General features: G+C 40.6%; 1 protein-coding gene across 1 annotated transcript in view; it reads left to right on the top strand.

The window, feature by feature from the left end:
- ARHGAP28 (Rho GTPase activating protein 28) overlaps window positions 1–21,729 on the top strand; it is a 180,298-nt gene that overhangs the window by 85,200 nt on the left and 73,369 nt on the right. Inside the window, exon 2 of the mRNA XM_012652101.1 lies at window positions 20,942–21,144. Coding sequence (XP_012507555.1) covers window positions 20,942–21,144 — 203 coding nt within the window. The remainder of the gene's footprint in view (window positions 1–20,941; window positions 21,145–21,729) is intronic.

Below are 21,729 nucleotides of genomic sequence, written 5' to 3'. Positions count from 1 at the left end.
CTCCTCACCACTACCCTGTTCTGTGAGCTCCAGGGCTTTCTTGACTCCCAGCTCCACTTTCTAAACTCAGGCAGATCAGCAAGCTCAGCTGGGTTCCCTGTTTCTGCACCAACACCTGGAACTTCTTTCTAAGCAATAAGCTGGAGCCATTGTAGGACTCGGCTTGTTTCCCGTCTCTCAAGGATCATGGTTTTTAGATTCCTGACATTCAATATCTTGAGAATCATTTCATATATTTTGTGTGTGTGTGTGTGTATGTTTTTCCTTATTTTAAGTGGGAAATAAATCTGGTTCCTGTTACTCCATCTTGGCTGGAAATTGACACCTAACATCCTCCTATTGGTCACAGGGACTCCGTTTATTTATTTTTTCACTCTTTTTTCTGTCTTTCTGTTTATGTTGTTTCTGTTGGTATGTCTTTAAGTTCACTGATCTTTTTTCTCTAGTATCTATTGGTAATTCTACCCACTGAGTGTTTTATTTCACATTTTGTATTTTTTATGTATAGAAATTTCACCTTTTATATCTCCTATTTGTTCCTCATTATGTTCATACTGTAGTTCAAATCCTTAAGTATTTTGAGTATTTTTATTATGGCTGTTTTAACATTTTTCTGCTAATTCCATCATTATCGTCTGATTTTTCTTCTGGTTATGGGTCACTTTTTCTTCCTTGTTCATATATCAAGCAATTTCTGTGGGTTCTGAAAGTTGTGAATTCCAGGTAGTTGAGTGCTGGATTTTGTTGCATTTCTTTAAAGAGTGCACAGATTTATTTTGACAGATAGTTATTTGTGAATTTTTGGGGAGGAGGGTAGATTCTAGAGTAGCTTCTAGCTAGGGCAAATTTAGCCTTATGAATGAGGTATGAGACTTCTAAGGTTTTCATGTTATGTCCCATATATTTGACCGTGTCTTTCTACTCTGGCTGGTGTGAAGTCTGTTAATCTGTCATGGATGAAAGCAGATGTCCACCTGGTGTGTTTTTAATATGTAGATATACATTCCTATCCCTGTATGAGCTCTGGGAGTTTTTTGCATTATAGCTCCTTGGTTCTTTGCCCAGAAGTTAATTTTTGCCCCATCTTGGGAAAGTTCAACTTAGGTGTATCCCTGAAAGGTATTCAGCCACAGTCAAGGGGACCTCCATACCAGTTCCTGGAGATTTCTCTTTGTTAATCCCACTTTCTGGTGCTCTGACCAGCAGATTCTAGCTGACTTCCTGAACTTTGATCTCTGTTTCTTCACCTCAGTGATACTGTGGAGCTCTGTGCGGGGACTCCTTCCCTGTGCGCTATTGTGGAAATTGCCTCCGAGTAGAAAGCTACGTTGATTGGAAGGCTTACTTAACTTGTTTTCTTTCTCCCTGGCATCATAGGCCTGTACTTCCTGTTGTCAAGTTTTATAACAGTTGCTTCCTTTATTTGTCCAGTTTTTAGTCATTTACAGGGGGAGGGTAATTCTGATCCCTGTTGCTCTGTCATGGTTAGAAACAGAAGTTCACTTGATGTTTTTAACATACACATCTGCACACATGACCGTAAACAGTATTTGTGTATTATTGGAATGAAAGCTCAATGAGGGCCAGGACTTCTTGTTCTTTGCTATATTTGTAATACCAAAAATAGTGTCTGGTATCCTGAACCTTGAACCTAGTATTTGCAGGTACTCAATAAATATTTGTTGAACTAGTCATCATCATTATCATATTGTAGTCAGTAATTTCCTTCAGAAATAAATTTTTTTTAGAGACAGAGTCTTGCTCTGTTGCCCTGGCTGGAGTGCAGTGGCACAATCATATCTCACTGTAACCTCATACTCTGAGGCTTAAGTGATCCTCTTGCCTCAGCCTCCCGAGTAGCTGGGACTACAGGTGCGTGCCACCATGCCCGGCTAATTTTTTTTTTTTTTTTTTTTTTTGTAGAGACAGGGTCTTGCTATGTTGCCGAAGCTGGTCTTGAACTCCTGGCCTTAAGCAATCCTCCCACCTTGGCCTCCCAAAGTGCCAGGATTGTAGGTTTAAGCACACTGCCTGGCCAGCAGTACATTTTTATTCTTCTTTTTGCATATGTCGTCGAATTCACTTTCACCTTGAAAGTAATGTAGATACTTTGCAGAAACCTAGTTTTCTCTTTTCTGCTACCAAGCCAAAATTTGAGCTGATTATTGGGAAAGTTGGAGCCCGGTGGAGGAAGTATTTTGGCCTGTATTTCTGTAAGAATTCTAAGGCATGTACATACAAATTATTTTTATGTTTTTCATGAGATATCAGTAAGTACATTGATAGAAGTATGCTCAAAATTTCATCAGCCCATGTTTAGAGGAATGTAGGATGGGCCCGAGGAGTTCTTTTCTTCAGGAGAGGCCACCCAGAATGAATCTTAGATTAAGTCAGATAGAAGTGGGAGGGAAGATTCCAAGAGCAGGGGAAGCAAGAGCGAAGGCACCCAGTCCTCAGTCTGCAGGATGTGTGGTTGAAGAGCTACATGCCATTATCTTGAAGTCTCATTGCAGCCTCCAGATAGCGATGTGCAGCGAGTGGTTGGCTGTGACTCGAGGATGGCGTTAAGGACTGCAGAGGCAGCAGCATACAGGTTAAAGCTGATGTCTGCCGTAGGAAGAGCTTTTGGGAGGGAGTGTTTATATAGACTAGAAGAGCTGTGTGCCAGAGGGAGAACCTTGAGAGACACCAACATATACAGATTGGTGGGTAAAGAGGACTCAGAAAGTAGACAGAGGAGCACTGTTCAGAGAGGTTTAATGAGAATCAAAAGAGTGGTCTCATGCTAGGAGGACAGATCTGTGTTTCTCAAAGTCTGACTCATAGATAAGTGGCACTAGAATTATGTAGGATGGGTGAGGGGATGGAGTGCTTATAAAAATAAATGTATCTGGGCCTCTCCCCAAATCTTCCGAATGGAAATTTCTGCGAGTAGGGCCCAAAGATCTGCATTTTATAAAGTTTCCTAAGAAATTTTTAGCAAAATTAACATCATGAGCCACTTGAGTAGAGTTTCAGGAAGGAGGGACCAGCACCTGAGTGACACGCAGCATGAAGTTCTAGTCCAGTAGGACTGTCAAAGTATCCACGGCATCTGACCCTTCAAAGGATATTCCTCGATCCTGAGTCTTCTTGCTGCTGCAACTAGGGTCACCCTTTGCCAAGTTTCTGTGCAACTTATTGATATGTTAAAATAGTACGCGTTTATTAACTAAGCATTTAAAATTGGATAAAGCATTTAAAAATATTATTGATATGAACATTATTAATAACTAAGTTGGTAGATGAAAGAAAAGAAAAGGCTGGAGGAGAAGGGAAAGACTCGTCCTTTGAGCCAGCACCAAATTTGCTGTGTGTCACACATTCACTCCTCAAACAGGACGTGGACCTCGCTGCCACTCCTTTTCAAAGTCTGTTCGGAATTCAGCAAACATTTTCTAAGGGTTTGCTGTGTATGTCGCCTACTGTGTGTCTATCAGTACATCCAAATATACTTCCTAGTACAGCAGGCCTTAACTAGTCGTGTTCACTATGCTCAGAAGTACAGGGCGGTGAGGGAGGGCTCTGGCAGCTTTCACTTACCATCCCCCTAGAGTTTTAACTCTAAAGATCTGTATTTTTTCTATTACAATGTATTTATTTTGCTGCCTTCTTTTGAGAAATACGTAGTGCTTCTTTTTCTGTTCTTTTTTCTGCCCAGCATAATAAAACCAAAAACTCTTTCGTGAAAGAGTATATTCCTCAGAAGTTTCCTCAAATAGCCAAACTCATAGTCACAACCTTTCCCGTAATTATTAATTATTCATCAATGAATTAATATCTATGTTTATCATTTAAGAAAACTATTTTTTTGCATTAAAATTTTATTTTATTTGAAATTTGTTTTTTATTTATATAAATTTATGGGGTACACGTATAATTTTGTTACGTGCATGGATTGTGTAGTGGTAAAGTCAGGGCTTTTAGAATATCCATCACCCTAATAATGTGCATTGTACCCCTTAAGTAATCTCTCATCACATGCCCCTACCCTTCCGAGCCTATGTTGTTGCATTCCATACTCCACATCCAAGTGCACGCAATTATTCAGCTCCCACTTGTAAGAACATGCAGTATTTGTCTTTCTTTCTTTCTTTTTACTTTTTTTTTTATTTCAGCATATTATGGGGTACAGATGTTTAGGTTACGTATGTTGCCCTTGCCCCCCCTCCCCCCAAGTCCGGGTTTCAAGCGTGTCCATCCCTTGGATGGTGCACATTGCACTCTTTGTGTATGCATATACCCGTCCCTTCCCCCCTGCCCGACATCCAGTAGATGTTATTCTTATATGTGCACTTATGTGTTGATCAGTTAACACCAATTTGATGGTGAGTACATGTGGTGCTTGTTTTTCCATTCTTGGGATACTTCACTTAGTAGAATGCGTTCCAGCTCAGTATTTGTCTTTCTGTGTCTGACTTGTTTCAATTAGGATAATGGCCTAGTTCTATCCGTGTTGCTGCAAAGGACATGATTTTATTCTTCTTAAGCTGAATAGTATTCCATTGTGTATGTATATCACATTTTCTTTATACAGTCATCTTTTTGGTGGACACTTAGGTTGATTCCTTATCAGTACTATTGTGAATTGTGCTGCAATAAACACATGGGTGCAGGTATCTTTTCGATACGATGATTTTTTTCCCTTTGAGTAGATACCTAGTAGCGGGATAGCTGGATAGAATGGTAATTCTATTTTTAGTTCTTTAAGAAATCTCCATAGTGTTAAGAAAACTATTTTTTTTTTTTTTAGATATATCATTTTAAAAGTTTTGCAGGAGAGAGACACATTTTCCTAGAATTCTATAAAGGAAATAAATGGGAAGCTATGAGTCATTTAGCAGAACTTGGAGTCAGTGACTATCATTACAGGTTGGTTTTGACTGAGAATGCCAGGGGCACAGGTGGGGCTGAGATTCGGCCTTGCTCTAATAGCAAAGCCACATTTTCCCAGAGGAGATGGTCTTTCTTGAACTCATCCAGAGGAGCTACATGGGCTAGCAAGATGCGTGGTGGAATTTCATTTTACAACCCCACTGAAATATAGATATACTGTTAAGCAGAATATGGGTAATTTTCGTTTTAAAGAGGGAGCTTTACAACGGAAAATGAAAGCAAAAATGGAAACTCTCTGCCAGCATCACTTGCCCAGTCATCAAAACCAGAGTACTAAGTGGCAGCTTATTTTTTAAATGAAAGTAAATACAATGAAATAAAAGACCTAACTCCTTTATGTCATCTATATTTTTAAAAAATTGGATGAAAGCTCAACAGATTTGCTTACACCAGACTCCATTCAAGGAGTTACTGACTGCTATAATGAAGCCAGGCCAGTGGTAAACAAGGACGGGGACATTACTGGAAGATGAGCAGAGAGGAGGCCTTGGGGGAAGGAGCGCTTTCTGGGTCGGGTTGTTCCTCTTAGAAAGAAAGAACTTCACCTGACTAAGATGACAGGAAAGCAATTACTCTCGGCCCCCACGGCACACACTGTTGATCAGGGATTTATAGTTTCCTGTCTGCTGTCAGGGATTTAGATACTGAACTGCTAAAGCCGTTCACCTCCACTGTGGAAGAGCTTCAGAGACATTGGCTGCAAGACCCCCATTACGTGAAGTGTCAGCCAGTATAAAATTATTTACTTGATTCTGTTTTTTTTTTTTTTTTGAGACAGAGTCTCACTGTGTTGCCCGGGCTAGAGTGCCGTGGCGTCAGCCTAGCTCACAGCAACCTCAAACTCCTGGGCTCAAGCGATCCTCCTGCCTCAGCCTCCCAAGTAGCTGGGACTACAGGCATGCGCCACCATGCCCGGCTAATTTTTTCTATATATTTTTAGTTGTCCGATTAATTTCTTTCTATTTTAGTAGAGATGGGGTCTCGCTCTTGCTCAGGCTGGTCTTGAACTCCTGAGCTCAAACAATCCGCCCGCCTTGGCCTCCCAGAGTGCTAGGATTACAGACGTGAGCCACCGCGCCCGGCCTACCTGATTCTCTTTTGACAGAACTTACAGCTCTGTCTTTCTGAAGTTCGTGTTTGCGATGGCATTTAGGTCTCTAGTCTGTGCTTTCTTTTGTCATCCTGCGAGAGGGATTTTGAGACCTGGTTCCAACAGCTGTTTTTATGGCATTTTCAGAGCACGTGAAGTGCCCCGGCTTGTGGCTTGCCCAGGGAATGTATCCGATGATGAACAATGTTTTGAGTAAACTGGGGAGGGTGAGGTAGAAAACTAATGTCAGATGCCTTCAATTGGATGGTGATGATTATTGATGTTAATAATAAAAATTATATTTTAACCTGGCTGTGATACTTTGGGAATGTCTCCACATACCACAGGGAAGGCTGAGTAATATGGAAGTCTTAGCTTCTGCTTCTTCGGATGGTTTTAAAATAGAAGACGTGAATTATTGATACTATTTCAAGAAACTCTCATACATTCTAATACATCAACCAATGGATACGTTTAGTGTTTAACACGTTGACTGCCAAACTAGGAAAAAAAATTTTTTTCCTCAGGGGGCCATGGTGTTTTATTACCGAAATAGAATAAAAACTTTGAAAACAAAACAGTCCTTTCTAATTTAATGAAAAATTTGTTACTGTTTATTGTTTTTTTGTGCACGAGTTATATGCAACTTGAAAAACAGTTCGTGTGGGTCCCAAAGTAAAGAGACGCTTGAGTTACATATGCTTCACAAGGCCCCCGGCTCAAAACTAGCATGAGTTAAACACAACTCGCATGGCAGGTAATGTGTTAATAGTGAGTAGTGCTAATAGATTCTTTTTAGATCAGGTATATATAGCAGCTGTCTTTTAATGTGTGATATCTCTATATTTTATATACAGTTTATATAACCAGCGTATTTGGTCTGTTATACTTGCCAATTTTATTAGTTCACTTTCACATTCTTAGAGAACTTTATATTTTAAAATATCTTTATCTTTTGTGATACTTTTGTATATATAGCTTTCATTGTTCTTTAATAAATATTTTGACTCGGGACATAATTCCCAACATATTTTATGGTAAAAAATATCAATTTGATGATTTATTTTATCATATGCTTTTCAGAGATACACTAAGGGAACAGAGAGGATAATCTCTAATGTCAAAATGTGAAGCTTTAATTTTTTTGATGAGTGAGTAAAGAATATAAAGTATAAATAGATGAGGAGACTGATAACTAGGGGAAAAGAGCATGGAATTGATTAGGCATCAGGAGACCAGGCTTGTAGTTTCCGCTCTCAATAATTAGCTGTGTGATCTTGAGCAAGTAACTGACCTCTCTGAGCTTCATTTTTCTTATCTGTAAAATGTGGTGGTTTATTCGGGCATTTCTGAAATTCCCTCTTAGCTCTCCAGTTTTAGGGTCCTCTGTTTCATTGGTAACCCTAGGTGTGGCTTTCCGATTCACAGGTATTTGTATGGAAGTTAGGACGCAGCCATCTCAAAGTCAGCCAGTGAAAAGAAATGGAATAAGAGATGGGCCATTGCTCAAGGGGACCTCGCGGTACTAAAACCATCAAGGAGTGAGTCTGGCTGTTGAAAAAGCATATTGTGAAAGAGAGAAATCAAGACAGGTTGATACACATTCATTCAAATGGCCACCCCCTGCCACCAGCATTTAAGAAGTGGGACTCATATTGCACTTGGGACTTTATCTGAGCGGTGTGCAGCTGCACTGTTGTGAGTGCCTGTGAGGAAGGGGCCAGTCCCACGCAGGGAGAGCATGGCAGGGTGACCGTGGAGCTCTGAAGCCCATCCACGCGGGGATGTCCACGCGGGACACAGGCAGGGAGACTGCCTGATAATCCCTTTGATCTCGTTTGTGATTCTGTGCTCCATTAGTGAATTTTTGGAGCTGGAGAGGGGCCACAGACAAAAGAAACTTAAAAACAATACAACGATACAACAGAGCAGAGTTTTCACATTTCACGGCTGACATTAATGACTGGACGACAATGACAATAAGTAGAGAGCAGAGATGTCGAAGAAACAGGTTAAATGGCTGCATTCCAGCAGACACAGCCCGGCACCACAGAGGCAGGCTGGGGGCTCGAAAATCAAGGAGACCCGTAGATGATGCTGGAATGGGGCTGGGGGGGGGGGCACAGCTCATCTTTTTAATTACTTCTCATGTCACACGTAGCAGTGCCAGCTGCGGCAGGCTCCTCACACCCACGTGATAAAAATATATACTGCAATTTGGTACTAAACAGTAAAGAGCACAGGTAACTTACTTTTGAAATAGAAAGGCAAACTTTTTAAACATTGTTTTTCTAGATTACTTGAGGAAGTAGAATTTCAGGAGCACAAAACATATAGATTATCAAGACTCGTATAGTGACATGTCACCAAATGGACAAAGGGTAGAATTGTACCGAAGAGCCAAAGAAAGCTGCTTTTTGCTCACATTCCGTGTGTGGATTCTTCCCTGAGCACCTCCTAATTGGATAAAAAAATGTGAGCCTCTGAGCAGTGATTAGGTGGCACTGAACTCGTTTTTTACTTATAATCTTATCTCTGAGGATAATATTAAGAGTCACTGGTGGGATTGACTGAGCCTCACCAAAATCAATATATACGACAAACTCATAAATTGCGCATTAGTTTTAACACAGACAGAATATAAAGTGTTCATATTTGGTGATTTACTTTCCTGCAAAGCAGACATTTTAGCCGGTCACTGTTCTAGACCGTTATTCACTGAACGGGAGCAAGACCATTTCCCGCTGTGACTGCTCCGCTTTGCTCAGAGCAACCAGTAGCCCTTCTCGGAAGGGTCTTTTTCTCTTTCTAAACCCAGGCCCTTGTTGAAATTTTAATTCTTTTTTGCTTGTTCTTAAAGTTGCTTGAAATCTCAAAGCACTTTTAATTATCAAAATTCAAAAAAATAATTAAAGCAGGGGTAATTTTTTTCCTCATGCTTTTTAAATTAAGATATAATTCATATACATAAAATCATGTCATTCATATACAAGTCAGTGGTTTTTAGTATATTCACAGAGTGGTAACATCACCACTGTCTAATTCCTGAACACAGTTTTCACCCCTCTGCCCATTAGCAGACACTGTCCATTTCTTCCTCCCCCAGCCAAAGTAGGGGAAATTTAAGAAACAGGTAATATTCCAATTTTTCATGTATATATTTATATATGCACATACAATTTATGTAAGGCATAGCTCAGAGATATTGTGGGTTTAGTTCCAGACCAATACAGTGAATAGCACAATAAAGGGAGTCACACAAATTCTTGGTTTCCCAGTGTGTATTACAGTTATGTTTACACTACGCTGCAGTCTATTAAGTGTGCAAAAACCAATGTATCTACCTCACTTAATATATACTTTATAGCTAAGGAAGGCAAATGATCATCTGAGCCTTCAGGGAGTTGTTGTCTCTTTGCTAAGGGTGTGGCCTCCATGCTACTGGCTGCTGACTGATCAGGGTGGCGGTTGCTGAAGGTTGGGGTGGCTGTGGCAATTTCTTAAATTAAGACAACAGAGAAGTTTGCTGCATAGACTGACTCTTCCTTTGCAAAACATTTCTCTGTAGCATGTGATGCTGTTTGGTAGCATTTTAGCCACAGTAGAATTTCTTTCAAAATTGGAGTCATCATCTCATATCTTGCTGCTGCTTTATCAACTAAGTTTATATAATATTCTAAATCCTTTGTTGTCATTTCAGCAGTGTTCCCAACATCTTCACCTGGAGGAGATTCCATCCCAAGAAACGACTTGCTTTGCTCATCCCTAGGAAGCGACTCCTCATCTGTTAAAGTTTGATCACGAGATTGCAGCTGTTCAGTCCCATCTTCAGGCTCCACTTCTAATCTAGTTCTCTTTCTATTTCCACTACATCTGCAGTGAATTCATCTACTGAAGGCTTGAACCCCGCAAAGTCATCTGTGAGGGTTGGAACCAACTTCGTCCAAACTTCTGTTAATGTTGGTATTTCAGCCTCCTCCCATGAGTCATGAATGTTCTTAATGGCATCCACAGTGGTGAATCCTTTCCAGAAGTTTTGCAGTTGACTTGTCTAGATCCGTCAGAGGAATCACTCTGTATGGCAGCTGTAGCCTTACAAAACATTTCTTAAATAATAAGACTTGGAAGTCAAAATTACTCCTTGATCCATGGGCTGCAGAATGGATGTTGTATTAGCAGGCATGAAAACAACATTACTCTCCTTGTACATCTCCAGCAGAGCTCTTGGATGACCAGGTGCATTGTCGATGAGCAGTAGTATTTTGAAAGAAATGCTTTTTTTCTGAGCAGTGGGTCTCAGGTTTGAGTGGTAGGCCTAAAATATTCAGTAAACTGTGCTGTAAACAGATGTGCTGTCATCCAGGCTTTGTTGTTCCATTTATGGAGCACGTGGAGTATATTTAGCATAATACTTAGGTGCCCTAGGATTTTTGGAATGGTAAATGATCATTGGCTTTACTTAAACTCACCAGCTGAATTAGCCTCTAACAAGAATCAGTCCATTGTCTGAAGCTTTGAAGCCAGGCGTTGACGACTCCTCTCTAGCTAGGAAAGTCCTGTGGCGTCTTCTTCCAGTAGAAAACTGCTTCACCTACACTGAAATCTTGTTTAGTGTAGCCACCTTCATCAATGATCTTAGCTAGATCTTCTAGATGATTTGCCACACTTGCTGCTTCTCCTTGCACTTTCATGTTACAGAGACGGCTTCTTCCCTTAAACTTCATGAACCAACATCTGTTAGCTTCAAACTTTTCTCCTGCAGCTTCCTCACCTCTCAGTATTCACAGAATTGAAGAGAGTTAGGGCCTTGCTCTGGTTTAGGCCTTGGCTTAAGGGAATGTGTGGCTGGTTGATTTTGAGTAGACCACTCAAACTTTCTCCATGTCGGCAGAAAGGCTGTTTCAGTTTCTTATCGTTGGTGTGTTCACTGGAGTAGCGCTTTTAATTTGCTTCAAGAACTTTTCCTTTCCATTCACAAATTGGCTAACCATTTGCACAACAGGCCTAGCTAATGTGGCTCGGTGCAGTGGCTCACACCTGTAATCCTAGCATTTTGGGAGGCTGAGGCTGGAGGATGGTTTGAGGCCAGGAGTTCAAGACCAACCTGATCGACCCTGTCTCTACAAAAAATAGAAAACTAGCCAGGTGTGGTGGTATACACCAGTAGTCCCAGCTACTTGGGAGGCCGAGGCAGGAGGATCACTTGAGCCCAGGAGTTTGAGGTTGCAGTGAGCTATGATGATGCCACTGCACTCTAGCCGGGGCAATGATTGTACATGCCTTACTCATTAAGCTTAATCATTTCTAACTTTTGAGTTAAAAATGAGAGACATGTGACTCTTCTTTTCACTTGAATGCTTAGAGGCCATTGTAGCGTTATTAACTGGCCTAATTTTGACATTGTTGTGTCTCAGGGAATAAGGAGGCCTGAAGAGAGGGAGAGAGATGGGGAAAGGCCTGTTGGGTGGTGCAGTCAGGATACACTTAACGTTTGTTTATTGTTTGCTATATATTGATTTTGTGGGTGCAGTTTGTGGCCCCCAAACAATTAAAATAGTAACATCAAAGATCACTGATCACAGATCACCGTAACAGGTACACTAACAATGTAAAAGTTTGAAATATTGTAAGAATTACCAAAACGTAACACAGAAATGCGAAGTGAGCACATGCTGTTGGAAAAATTGTGCCAATACACTCACTCAACATACGGCTGCCACAAACTTTCAATTAAAAAACACTACAATATCTGTGAAGCACAATAAAGCGAAAGACAGTAAAGCACAGTTTGCCTGTATTTCAATTATGTGGTGATTATACAAACATTGATTCTGTTTAGTAGCTTTGTCTATATCCTTGGTGGAGCAGTAAATGGAACATAACATAGGATACTTTCGAAGTCCAGCATGTTGAGTTGCTTTATCGTGGCTAGAAGTATAGAAAAATATGCACCCCCCTCCCCAAAAAGACGTTTCTGTCATTCTCTCTTACAGAAGAGTTTGTTGTCCCATTTGAGCCGCTTCCTTTGTAAATCACTGGAGTTCAGTGTGTAATGGTTTGAAGTTGTTCACTCTTGTACTGCTGTTGTTCTCATTCCTGGCACAGTGCTTGTTCTCAGAGGTGATCCACAAATGCCTTAGAATTTAATTGCTGATGTGAATCTCATTGGTTTAAGAAATGAATCCAACCTTCAGATAGTCCCTGCTGTGTAAGTAAGGATTTGTTTGCTGTTTTAAGCCTCCTTCCAATCTACAAACACATTTTTCTGTATCCTCCGCTGCCAGCTGAGAGGTTCAGGCAGACCTGTTTACCTTTTGAGGAATAGCTTCTTTGGCTTTCTCCTTTTTCCCCTAAGAGGGATGAGGCAGGCCAGGAAAGTAGCAGACCGAGGAAACTGGGATGACAGAAAGATAGAAGGAGGGTCGGGGAGCCTGAGAAAGAAAGCAGAAACCTCCTCTGTGTTCTTGCTCCTATTACCCTGAAACCGTAGCCTCTTTTTTTATCGTCATTGCCTTTCGAGTGCTTTCTGCAAGATATGCAAGTTGAGCTTGTTTATGAGCATGCTAGGACCCAGAGATTACTGAGAAGCCAACGTGTGAAAAACAAGGGATTTGTCCTCTTATTTGTCTGAATGGCCTCCCCAGGAAGCTAAGAGGGAGGACAGCTGTGGAACTGGGACGGTGCCAGGGTCTGTCCCAGAGAGCGAGCAGTGCCTCTGGCAAGAGCCCTGCTGCCAGGGCTCACTGCAGCCAGTGTCCAACATCATTTCTCCAGATGTCCAGGTGACTGCTACCAGCATCTTTCAAAGGCAGTGACAATTAAGGAGAGGGAAGGCAGAAGCTTTGGTTTTGGTATATTCTTTCTGAAACTCTTGGAATATGTTCAGTTTGAGAGCAGTGCAGTCCCTGCACATTTAGGCAGGAATGTTTTCAGTAGCAATGAAGTTTAGCTCCATGGTACACTGATCAAAGACAGATCGAGACATGGGGTTAAGCTAATAATTTGGCAGCGCTGACAATGGAGAATCATTGTTAGGCCCCAGCTTCCTTAGGAGACAGGTTATTAATTGTAAATTTTACTTGAATATTCCCCTGTGGGGTGGAGAGGATGTCTCATCTCACTCCACCCCAAATGACTTATTAAAGTATTCCTTCCAATTATATCAGTTAGGAATGATGTAGGCAGCAAATAACAACGAAAACAACGAAGACTAGAATAGTTTTAAAATAGGCATTAATTTTTCTCACATTTCTGGAAGTCCACAGCATCTGGCATTATTCCTGAAACTCGTTAATATCAAGGCTAATTGCTGTAATTTCTTAGCTTGTCTCTCATAACTGCAAGACGGCTGCCATAGCACCAGTCGTCTTGTTCACGTTCCTAGAAGGGAGAAGGAGGAAGAGAAAGGGACAGCACCTATGTTAGGAAAACACAATGTTTTGCTGAAACCCTTGCATGACTTTGGCTAGAGTAGTGTCTGATGGCTGCTTCTGGGCTAAGGTAGTTGAGGAAACAAAGTTTGGAAATGGGATTGGGTCAGACAACAGTTCTTACGAATATAGTTTTATTTATCTCATTATATTTCTAGGCGTATTTTAGTGCCCCTGTGTTATATTAGCATCCATTACAGTCTAACCCTAAATCTAGCTCTGAGCATGCTAACAAATTAAACTGTAGTAATCACCAACATACGGGCTTAATATGTGCCAGCTGTTTTACATATATTAACTCACTCAGTCCTCATGACAACCCCATGGAGGTTGTATGATTAAGGTCAACATTTTACAGATTAGGAAATGAAGCCTCAGAGGTTTAATAGTTTGGTCAAGGTTATAGAGTTAGGGAGTGGCAGAGCCTGCATTCGAACCTGGGCCAGCTGGCTTGAGAGTTTTTCTCTAAATCACAACATTATATTCCTTCTTTGATATAAAAACGTGTATAGCTATGAGCAGATACACAAATACTTGGGGAGACCTTTGCAATTAAGAAGGATTACTGCAGGGAGAGCATTTGAACAGGATTGAAACAGGTTGAGTTCATGGCCTGGCCCCACTGTCAGTAGTCATTTATTAGGCAGGTATTTCTGAGTTCCTGTGATTTGCCAGACACTGTGTGAATGAGACACATGTGATTACTCTCTATTCTAGTGGGAAATAGAGCCCAAAAATAAAGTAAGCAAACAAATAAATAAAGGGTATGTTATTGATGAATGAGAAGAAGGAAACAGAGAGAGCTGAGAGCTGGGTAATTGGGGGAATGCTACATTAGGGTGGCCGGGAAAGGACTCCCGAGGAGGTGGCATCTGGATTGGGAGCTGAATGATGAGAAGCATCTTGCTGTGGAAATAGCTGGGGAAGAATGTTCCAGGCAGAACGGAACAGAAAGAGCAAATTTCCTAAGGGAAGAAAGAGCTTGTCTTTTAGAGAAACTGAGAAAAGATTAGCACGCCCCGTGCTAATGCCAGGGGAGAGTGGTGCAAGGTGAGGCTAATGAAGAAGGTCAAGGACAGAGTGTGCTGCGCCTTGAAGTCATAGTAAAGAATTCACACTTAACTATAGTTGCAATGGGAAGCTACCTGTCCCCATTTTACTCTCAGTAACTGTCTTTCTCGTCATATAATGAAACATACAGTACTGGCTTTGACTACATCGTGCGTTAATGAAGGATCAACTGATGCAATGTTTAGGACGGTAAATTGTCATATGAAATTCTCCATAAAATAAGAGATAATAAAGGCCCATAGAGTATTTCTTCATAAGAAATGTCTTTAAAAATTATTATTATTAATATTATTATTTTAGAGACAGGAGAGATCTTGCTCTGTCACCCAGGCTAGAGTGCAGTGGCGTCATCACAGCTCACTGCAGCCTCGAACTCCTGAGCTCAAGCGATCCTCCTGCCTTAGCCTCCTTGGTAGCTGGGATTACAGGTGCGAACCACAGTGCCTGGCTAAAAAATATTTTTTGGAATATACTCAATAACTAAATTTGTGATTAGACAAAGCAAGTTGTGCATAAACAAATATAACTTTTAAAAAAATCTGATATGTTTACAATGTTGTGTGGGAGTTCCACTTCCAGTTAGGATGTAGACTAGTTTGTGATGGACTTTCATTCTCACTGTAACAACTACAGAAAAAAGGACAAATGTAGAAATTATATATTTTAAAAACTAGGCTGGGTGCAGTGGCTCACACCTATAATTGTAGCACTCTGGGAGGCCAAAGAGGCAGGAGGAATGCTTGAGGCCAGGAGTTCTTGAGAGTAGCGTGAGCAAGAGTGAGACCTCATCTCTACAAAAAATAGAAAAATTAGCCGGGTGTGGTGGCATGTGCCTGTAGTTCCAGCTACTTGGGAGGCTGAGGCAGGAGGATTGCTTGAGCCCAGGAGTTTGACATTGCAGGAAACTGTCATGATGCCCCTGCACTCTAGCCTGGGCAAGAGAGTGAGACTCTATCTCAAAACAACAACAACAAGAAAAACTATATTGGAGAACTGTGGATACAGAGAAGTTTATGGGACCTGAGTTCTGGGGAAGGAAAAACTCTTGCTAGGTGAGCAGTGCCCATTGGTCATTTCCCTCCCTGGGCATGTCTGCTCCCTGAGTTTGTGTACTTCTGTGCAGAACATCACACCTGCGTAGGCAGAGGGGTTCTGCTGGGAAAAGAAGACAGTGGAGCTGATAATAGCACCAGCACAACAGATTGGAATTTGTAGAAGCCCCAAATGCAGAGCTAATTCTCTCCACTCAATAATTATCCCCCCTGGGAATTTTGCTGTGAGCCCAGCAACACAGGGGGGCAGGCTCTAAAGCAGAGAGAGATTGTTATAGTGCATGGTGTTTATCCCAAAGCTGAGTTAGTGGGAGGAACTTGCAGACACACAGGACAGATTTTCCCCTTGAAGCATCTGAAACCAGAGGTAAACTAAAACAAATTAAAGTTGCAGCCCAGCCCAGCCGCAGCTCAACTCCTGATTGGGTTGAAGTAATCTGCCCCTCACTCCAACTGCCAGGTAGAGGAAAAGGCTTGCCCTTTCTGGGGGAAGCTCCTTTTTACTCCAGTTTGTAGAGTTCTTTTAAATATAATGTCTGCCATGTAATAAAAAGTTATAAAATATGTGGAGACAAAGGAAATGTGACTCACAAACAGTTGACTGTTTTTAAATCAGTATTAGCAGATACATTGACAGCACAAATGTTGCTGTTAAGAGATAAGAACTTTCAAATAGCAATGATAAGTATATTAAAGAAATTAGAAGATAGATGGTCAAAAAGGGATAAAATATATGGATAATGTTAACAGATAAATGGAATCTCTAAAAAGAGCTAATTGGATATTCTGGATATGACAAAACACAATATTGGAATGGAAGCATTCATTGGATGGACTTAGCAGCAGCAGTCAGGGCAACAGAAATCCTTTGACTGAAGCACACTAAGAAAAAGTGGGAGGGAAGCAAAGCAGACTGTGAAGGGCATTTGGGAAATATCCAATGGCCTCACAGTCATGGTGTTGGAATTCCAGAAGGAGAGGAGAGGAGAGAGAGAATGGGACAGAAGAAATATTTGAAGAGAAAATGGATAAGAATATCCCCTGATGAAAGACATCAACCCACAGGTTCAAGAAGTTCAATAAAGCTTCAAGCAGAATAAATAAAAAGAAAACCACAATCTAGGCATATCATATTCAAACTGATAAAAACAAAAGATAAAGAAAAAATGTATTAAGAGCAGCTAGAGGAAACAGACATTATATTTAGAAGATCAACAACGAGATTTGTAACTGACTTCTCAACAGAATCAGGTGTCCACAAGGCAGTGGAATGACTTCTGTAAAAAGATTTAAACAGTTTAAATATGCCCAGTAAAAATATTTGTCAAAATGAAAATAAAGACATATTCAAAATGAAACCTGAGGTAATTTGTTGCCAGCAGATCGACAGTACGAGAAATGCTAAAGACTGAGAGAGAAATGTCGAAGTTCTCAAGCCTGAGGGGAGATGACCCCGATGGACACACAGACATGTGCAAGGAACGAAGAACACCAGAAAGGACAAATAGGAAAGACTACTCATTTCGATTTTTAAGAGATTATGGGCTATTTTAAATTTACAACAATAGTAACTATTGGAAGATACAAACACATGAGAAAGCAACACACATGACAACAGTAATATAAAGGGTGGAGGTGAAATACTATTATAATTCAATATGAATAATAATAAGTTATAGGTCTCTAGAATCTACTAAACGATAAAATAAGTTACAGCTTAAAAATGGAATAATAAAATCTTTTCTTTTTTTTAAATGCTATTTTGAATTTATGTTAATTATCATACACTTAAAATTTAATTTTAAACTTAGTGGTGTTTTCCCAATAAAAGTTGCTGTGTAACATAGTTACATTCTGTTTTTCATGTTATATTTTCCTGGTGTCATTTTTTGGGAGGAAAAAAAAACCAGCTGATGAAGCTTAAACTCTGTTTTCTCCTAATATGGTAAGGTATGAAGCTTCAGATTAAGGCTCATCAAACTGTTGAATGGGCCTAAGGAGGGTCAAAATTACATAATGTTTCAATAATGGAAGATCATTGTGTGTACTCCACCCTGGGATGTGGGGGGGAGTATTTGGACTCCTAGCTAAAAAAATGAGAGCTCTTCCAAGTGTGCTTATCCCAAAAATGTTGTTGACTTCTTTGCCAAAAAATTTTTTTATCATTGTGGTTAAGGGACTCTTTGGGTGGTTTGTCTCAGATGAAACCAGCGCGTTACTCAACTGCTCATGACCAATGAGTTGCACATCCGTTCTCCCTCCCCTCAGCAGAGTTTTGTGAAGGTCTCTCCTTTGAGATTCCACCAGTATACCCTTTGCATGAATAAGAAACTGTATACTGTGATTCAAATTATCATTATTAGCCCTAAAGATATCTTCAATTCACTTACTAGTTCCCAAATCTCTCACTTCAAACATTTTCAGCACTTGGCTGTATCTGCGTGTTTGCTTAATTTCTAAGATAAATTATACAACTCTCTGCAGCCGTTGATGTGCTGTCACTGTATTGGCATGGAAAAAATGTCTATGCATGTTTCTGAGCCAAGAAAATAAAGCAGTTTATAGAACAATATTGATGTGCTGCAGATGGAAGGAAAAGACCTTCCATTTTTGCTTTATACAATTGTATATTAAACGGTTACACTTACACTGTATTATAATTTTTTAAAAACTTGGTCCGTGTCTGCTGTAAAGACTGTAAGTTTTTTTTTTTTTTTATAACAAGTCAAGCATATTCATTTCTTAAAGAAATTAACCTTAAAAATCTAGAACGGGAAAAAGTTTTGGGTATCCATATACTTTTTCTGAATATAGTACATGGACAGCAGTAGGCTGTGTGAGCAGTGGTAACTGATTTCAGTTTTACAAGAAGTAGGTGTTTATATACTAGTACTATATGAATTTGCTAGTGGTTTTCAGTATTAGTCATATTGCAAAAGGAAAAAAGAGTCTTAGAAGCCTAAAAATAATAAAGGGGGCAATAACCGTCTTGGTATCTTGTCGATTTCATAGAAATTTAAACCACTAAAATGTGTCTGTCTTGTTAAACTATAAAGAATTCAGTGAAAAACTCTTATCACCCGATTATCAGACAAAGCCTAAAATTCTTTTTTATCATACAACGCATTTAAAAAAGTGGATATTTCATATTTTTCTGAAAGGCTTTGATTTAAAAAAAATAAATTGGCTATCCTGCTATCAGTTAATGTTCAAAACTAGAACTATTCTTACAGTCAGGTACCATGAAAGGATCAATGAGAAAATTCCAGAAATTTCTAGTAAGGGTGATTTAGAAAGCCAGAAGGATTCCTAGGGGTGTAGAGCATATGAGCAAAGGGAAATTTTTTTTGTGTTACTTACGGAAGCATTATTTCCCCTCTCGTTTTGCACTCCCATACAGATAAGTGTGCTTTACATATGCCATAGCCGTGGCTAATTTGATAAAAGCCCGCTGCTGCTCTGCATATTAAAATGTAATTGTCCTGGGTGAGTTGTAATGCCACAGTGACGAGACGGTGCCACTGCTCTGCTCACCTCTTTCCACCTGGACTTCTCGTTTTGAGTGAAACATCTCAGACCACACACTGGTTAGGAGGCAGCTTCAGTGTTTTTGTTCAATTCCACCTGAACCCACAGAGAAGAAGAGTTTCTTTGAAAACGTCCAACCCACACCAAACTTGAAAATTAAAAAAGAAAAGAACAAGAACAGAAGCTTTCACTGTATAAAGTAACTCAGTTAATCTCCATGGTTGGTGACCAGAGTGTTCCAGTTAATCAAACATTCTGCTCATAGGAAATGTAATATTTGCCAGTTGTACATCATGGAAGTCAAATATTTTGTTTTATTTCTACGTTTTTATGATGAGAGATCTAAATCTCTCAGAGTCCAAACATTTTGGCATCTCTCCACCCTACTGTGTGTCTTGCTGTGTTAAACAAACATTTATGGAATATTTTTATGTTCTGAATGCTTTACATGTGTTAATTCACTGAGCCCTCGGAGCAACCCCCTGAGGAAAGCGCCCCCTGGAGCTGCTCCCCGCTCTGCTCCGTGTCCTACATTGACGGTGGTGCCGTTAGCTGGTGAGTGGGCGCAGGAGCCACGCTGCCCTGGCAGTGCTCGGACGCTGCCCTCGGTGGCCGTCCAGTTCTCCCCGACTCTCCATGGGTCTCCGTGCTTCAGGCTGATGCTCCATTTCCCTATCGTAATGTAGGTTTTTCCACTTAATGTTATAGATTTATTTCTCCTCACTATCTCGTAATCTCGGCAGCTCATCTTAAAAAAAATGTATCTTTTTCAATTAAAAAAAAATTATGATAAATAGGTATTACAAGATTTATCGTCTTAACCATTTTTAAGTGTACAGTTCAGTGGTATTAATTATATTCATAATGTTGTGCAACCATCATCATCATCCATCTCCAGCACTCTTTTCGTCTTGCAAAACTGAAAACTCTGCCCGTCTCAGAACTCCCCGTTCCTCCTCCCCACCGCCAGCCCCTGGCAACCGCCATTCTACTTTCTGTCTCTATGAATTTCACTACTCTCTGTTCCTCATATAAATCGAATCGTATAGTATTTATCTGTTTATGAGTGGCTTATTTCACGAAGCATGATGTCCTCAAAGCCCACCTCTGTTGTAGCACGTGTCAGAATTTCCCTCCTTTTTAAGACTGAATAATATTTCATTATTTATATCACATTTTGCTTATCCACTTGTCCATTGGTGGGCCGTTGGGTTGCTCTGTCTTTTGACTACTGTGAATCACGCTGCTGTGAACATGGGTGTACAAATATTTCTTTGAGAACTTGCCTTCAGTGGTTTGGGTATATATCCAGAAGTGGAATTGCTGCATCTTATGGAATTGCTGTTCTATTTTTACTTTTTTGAGGAACCACCGTACAGTTTCCTATAGAGGCTGCACCATTTTACACCTCCACCGATAGTGCACAAGGGTTCCGATTTCTCCACATCTTCACCAACACTCATTATATTCTGTTTTTTAAAAAATAGTAACCACCCTGATGGGTGTGAGCAATCAACTTTTACATTCCTCTGTCGTCATCTTAGCTACAGAAGCAAGCTTTCGCTGTACATGTTTTGACCAGTACAAATAACTTTGCATTTTATGAGTGTGTGAAACTTATAAAAAATATTTGCATGTTAATTCCCATATGGCCACAGCGTCATTATGAAGTATAGAGAATTTTTTTTAAAAGGGCCACCACCGAATGGAGATGATTCCCTCAAATCCCTCTCTGCCACGCTAACGCCGCTTCACTGATTTTAAACTTGTTTGATTTTGTGACTTAATAATGTAAAGACACCCATTTTCACTCACAGATACTATTCTTTCCTCAGAAAATCCATTCCTCGCTGCCGTCGGATTAACAGGATGCTCTCCAATGAGTCCCTGCACCCTCCCGCGTTCGGCCGCTCCAACTCGCAGGCCTCCGTGGACAGCGCATCCATGGAGGATTTCTGGCGGGAAATAGAGAGTATTAAAGAGAGCAGCATGGGCGGGCAGGAAGAGCAGCCGCCGGCCGAGGCCAAGCCTGTGGACGGTAAGGTGCCAGCTTTGCTTCCCTGTGTGCCGACTGTCTTTCTTTGTAGGTTCTCTCTCACTCTCCCGGTAGGCGGAAGTCATCCCACTAGTGGTTTAATCAATGTATCCGTGGAATTCAGCAGATCGACGACCTCCTCCCACTGATGAATATCTGCTGTCCTGGCTCAGGGTCACTCTTATCCAAGGCGACATGACTGCAAGGGGGGCTGGGCCTCAGCAAAATCCAGATCGATCCTGTACATGTCACTGCTTGGGGATGCCGTGCCTGTCTGTGTGATGCTGATGGCCTGTCATCGACACATTTAGTGTTCTCATGTCGACGGCTTTTCTATCTGTACACTTGACTGTTAATTACCAAACACAGACAGAGAAAGAGAGATAAATTTTGCCAGTGTAATTCTGGAGAAAAGATTTTCACTTTAAAGCACTTACTGGTAGTATTGTATTAGATTGTGTTGTATTCTACCATATAAAAGCCATGTAAAACATTCTGGTTTTCAGTGAAACTAAATAGAAGAAGGCTGAAGACTGGGGGAAAAAAAGACCCAAAACTCAAAAAGCAGTATAATTGTCCTTAGTTCTC

This window comes from Propithecus coquereli, unplaced genomic scaffold (genome assembly GCF_000956105.1).
Source record: "Propithecus coquereli isolate 6110/MARCELLA unplaced genomic scaffold, Pcoq_1.0 Scaffold38, whole genome shotgun sequence".
NCBI lineage: Eukaryota > Metazoa > Chordata > Mammalia > Primates > Indriidae > Propithecus > Propithecus coquereli.
The sequence above is the reverse complement of the archived record's forward strand: the minus strand, read 5'-3'. Positions and strand labels throughout refer to the sequence as shown.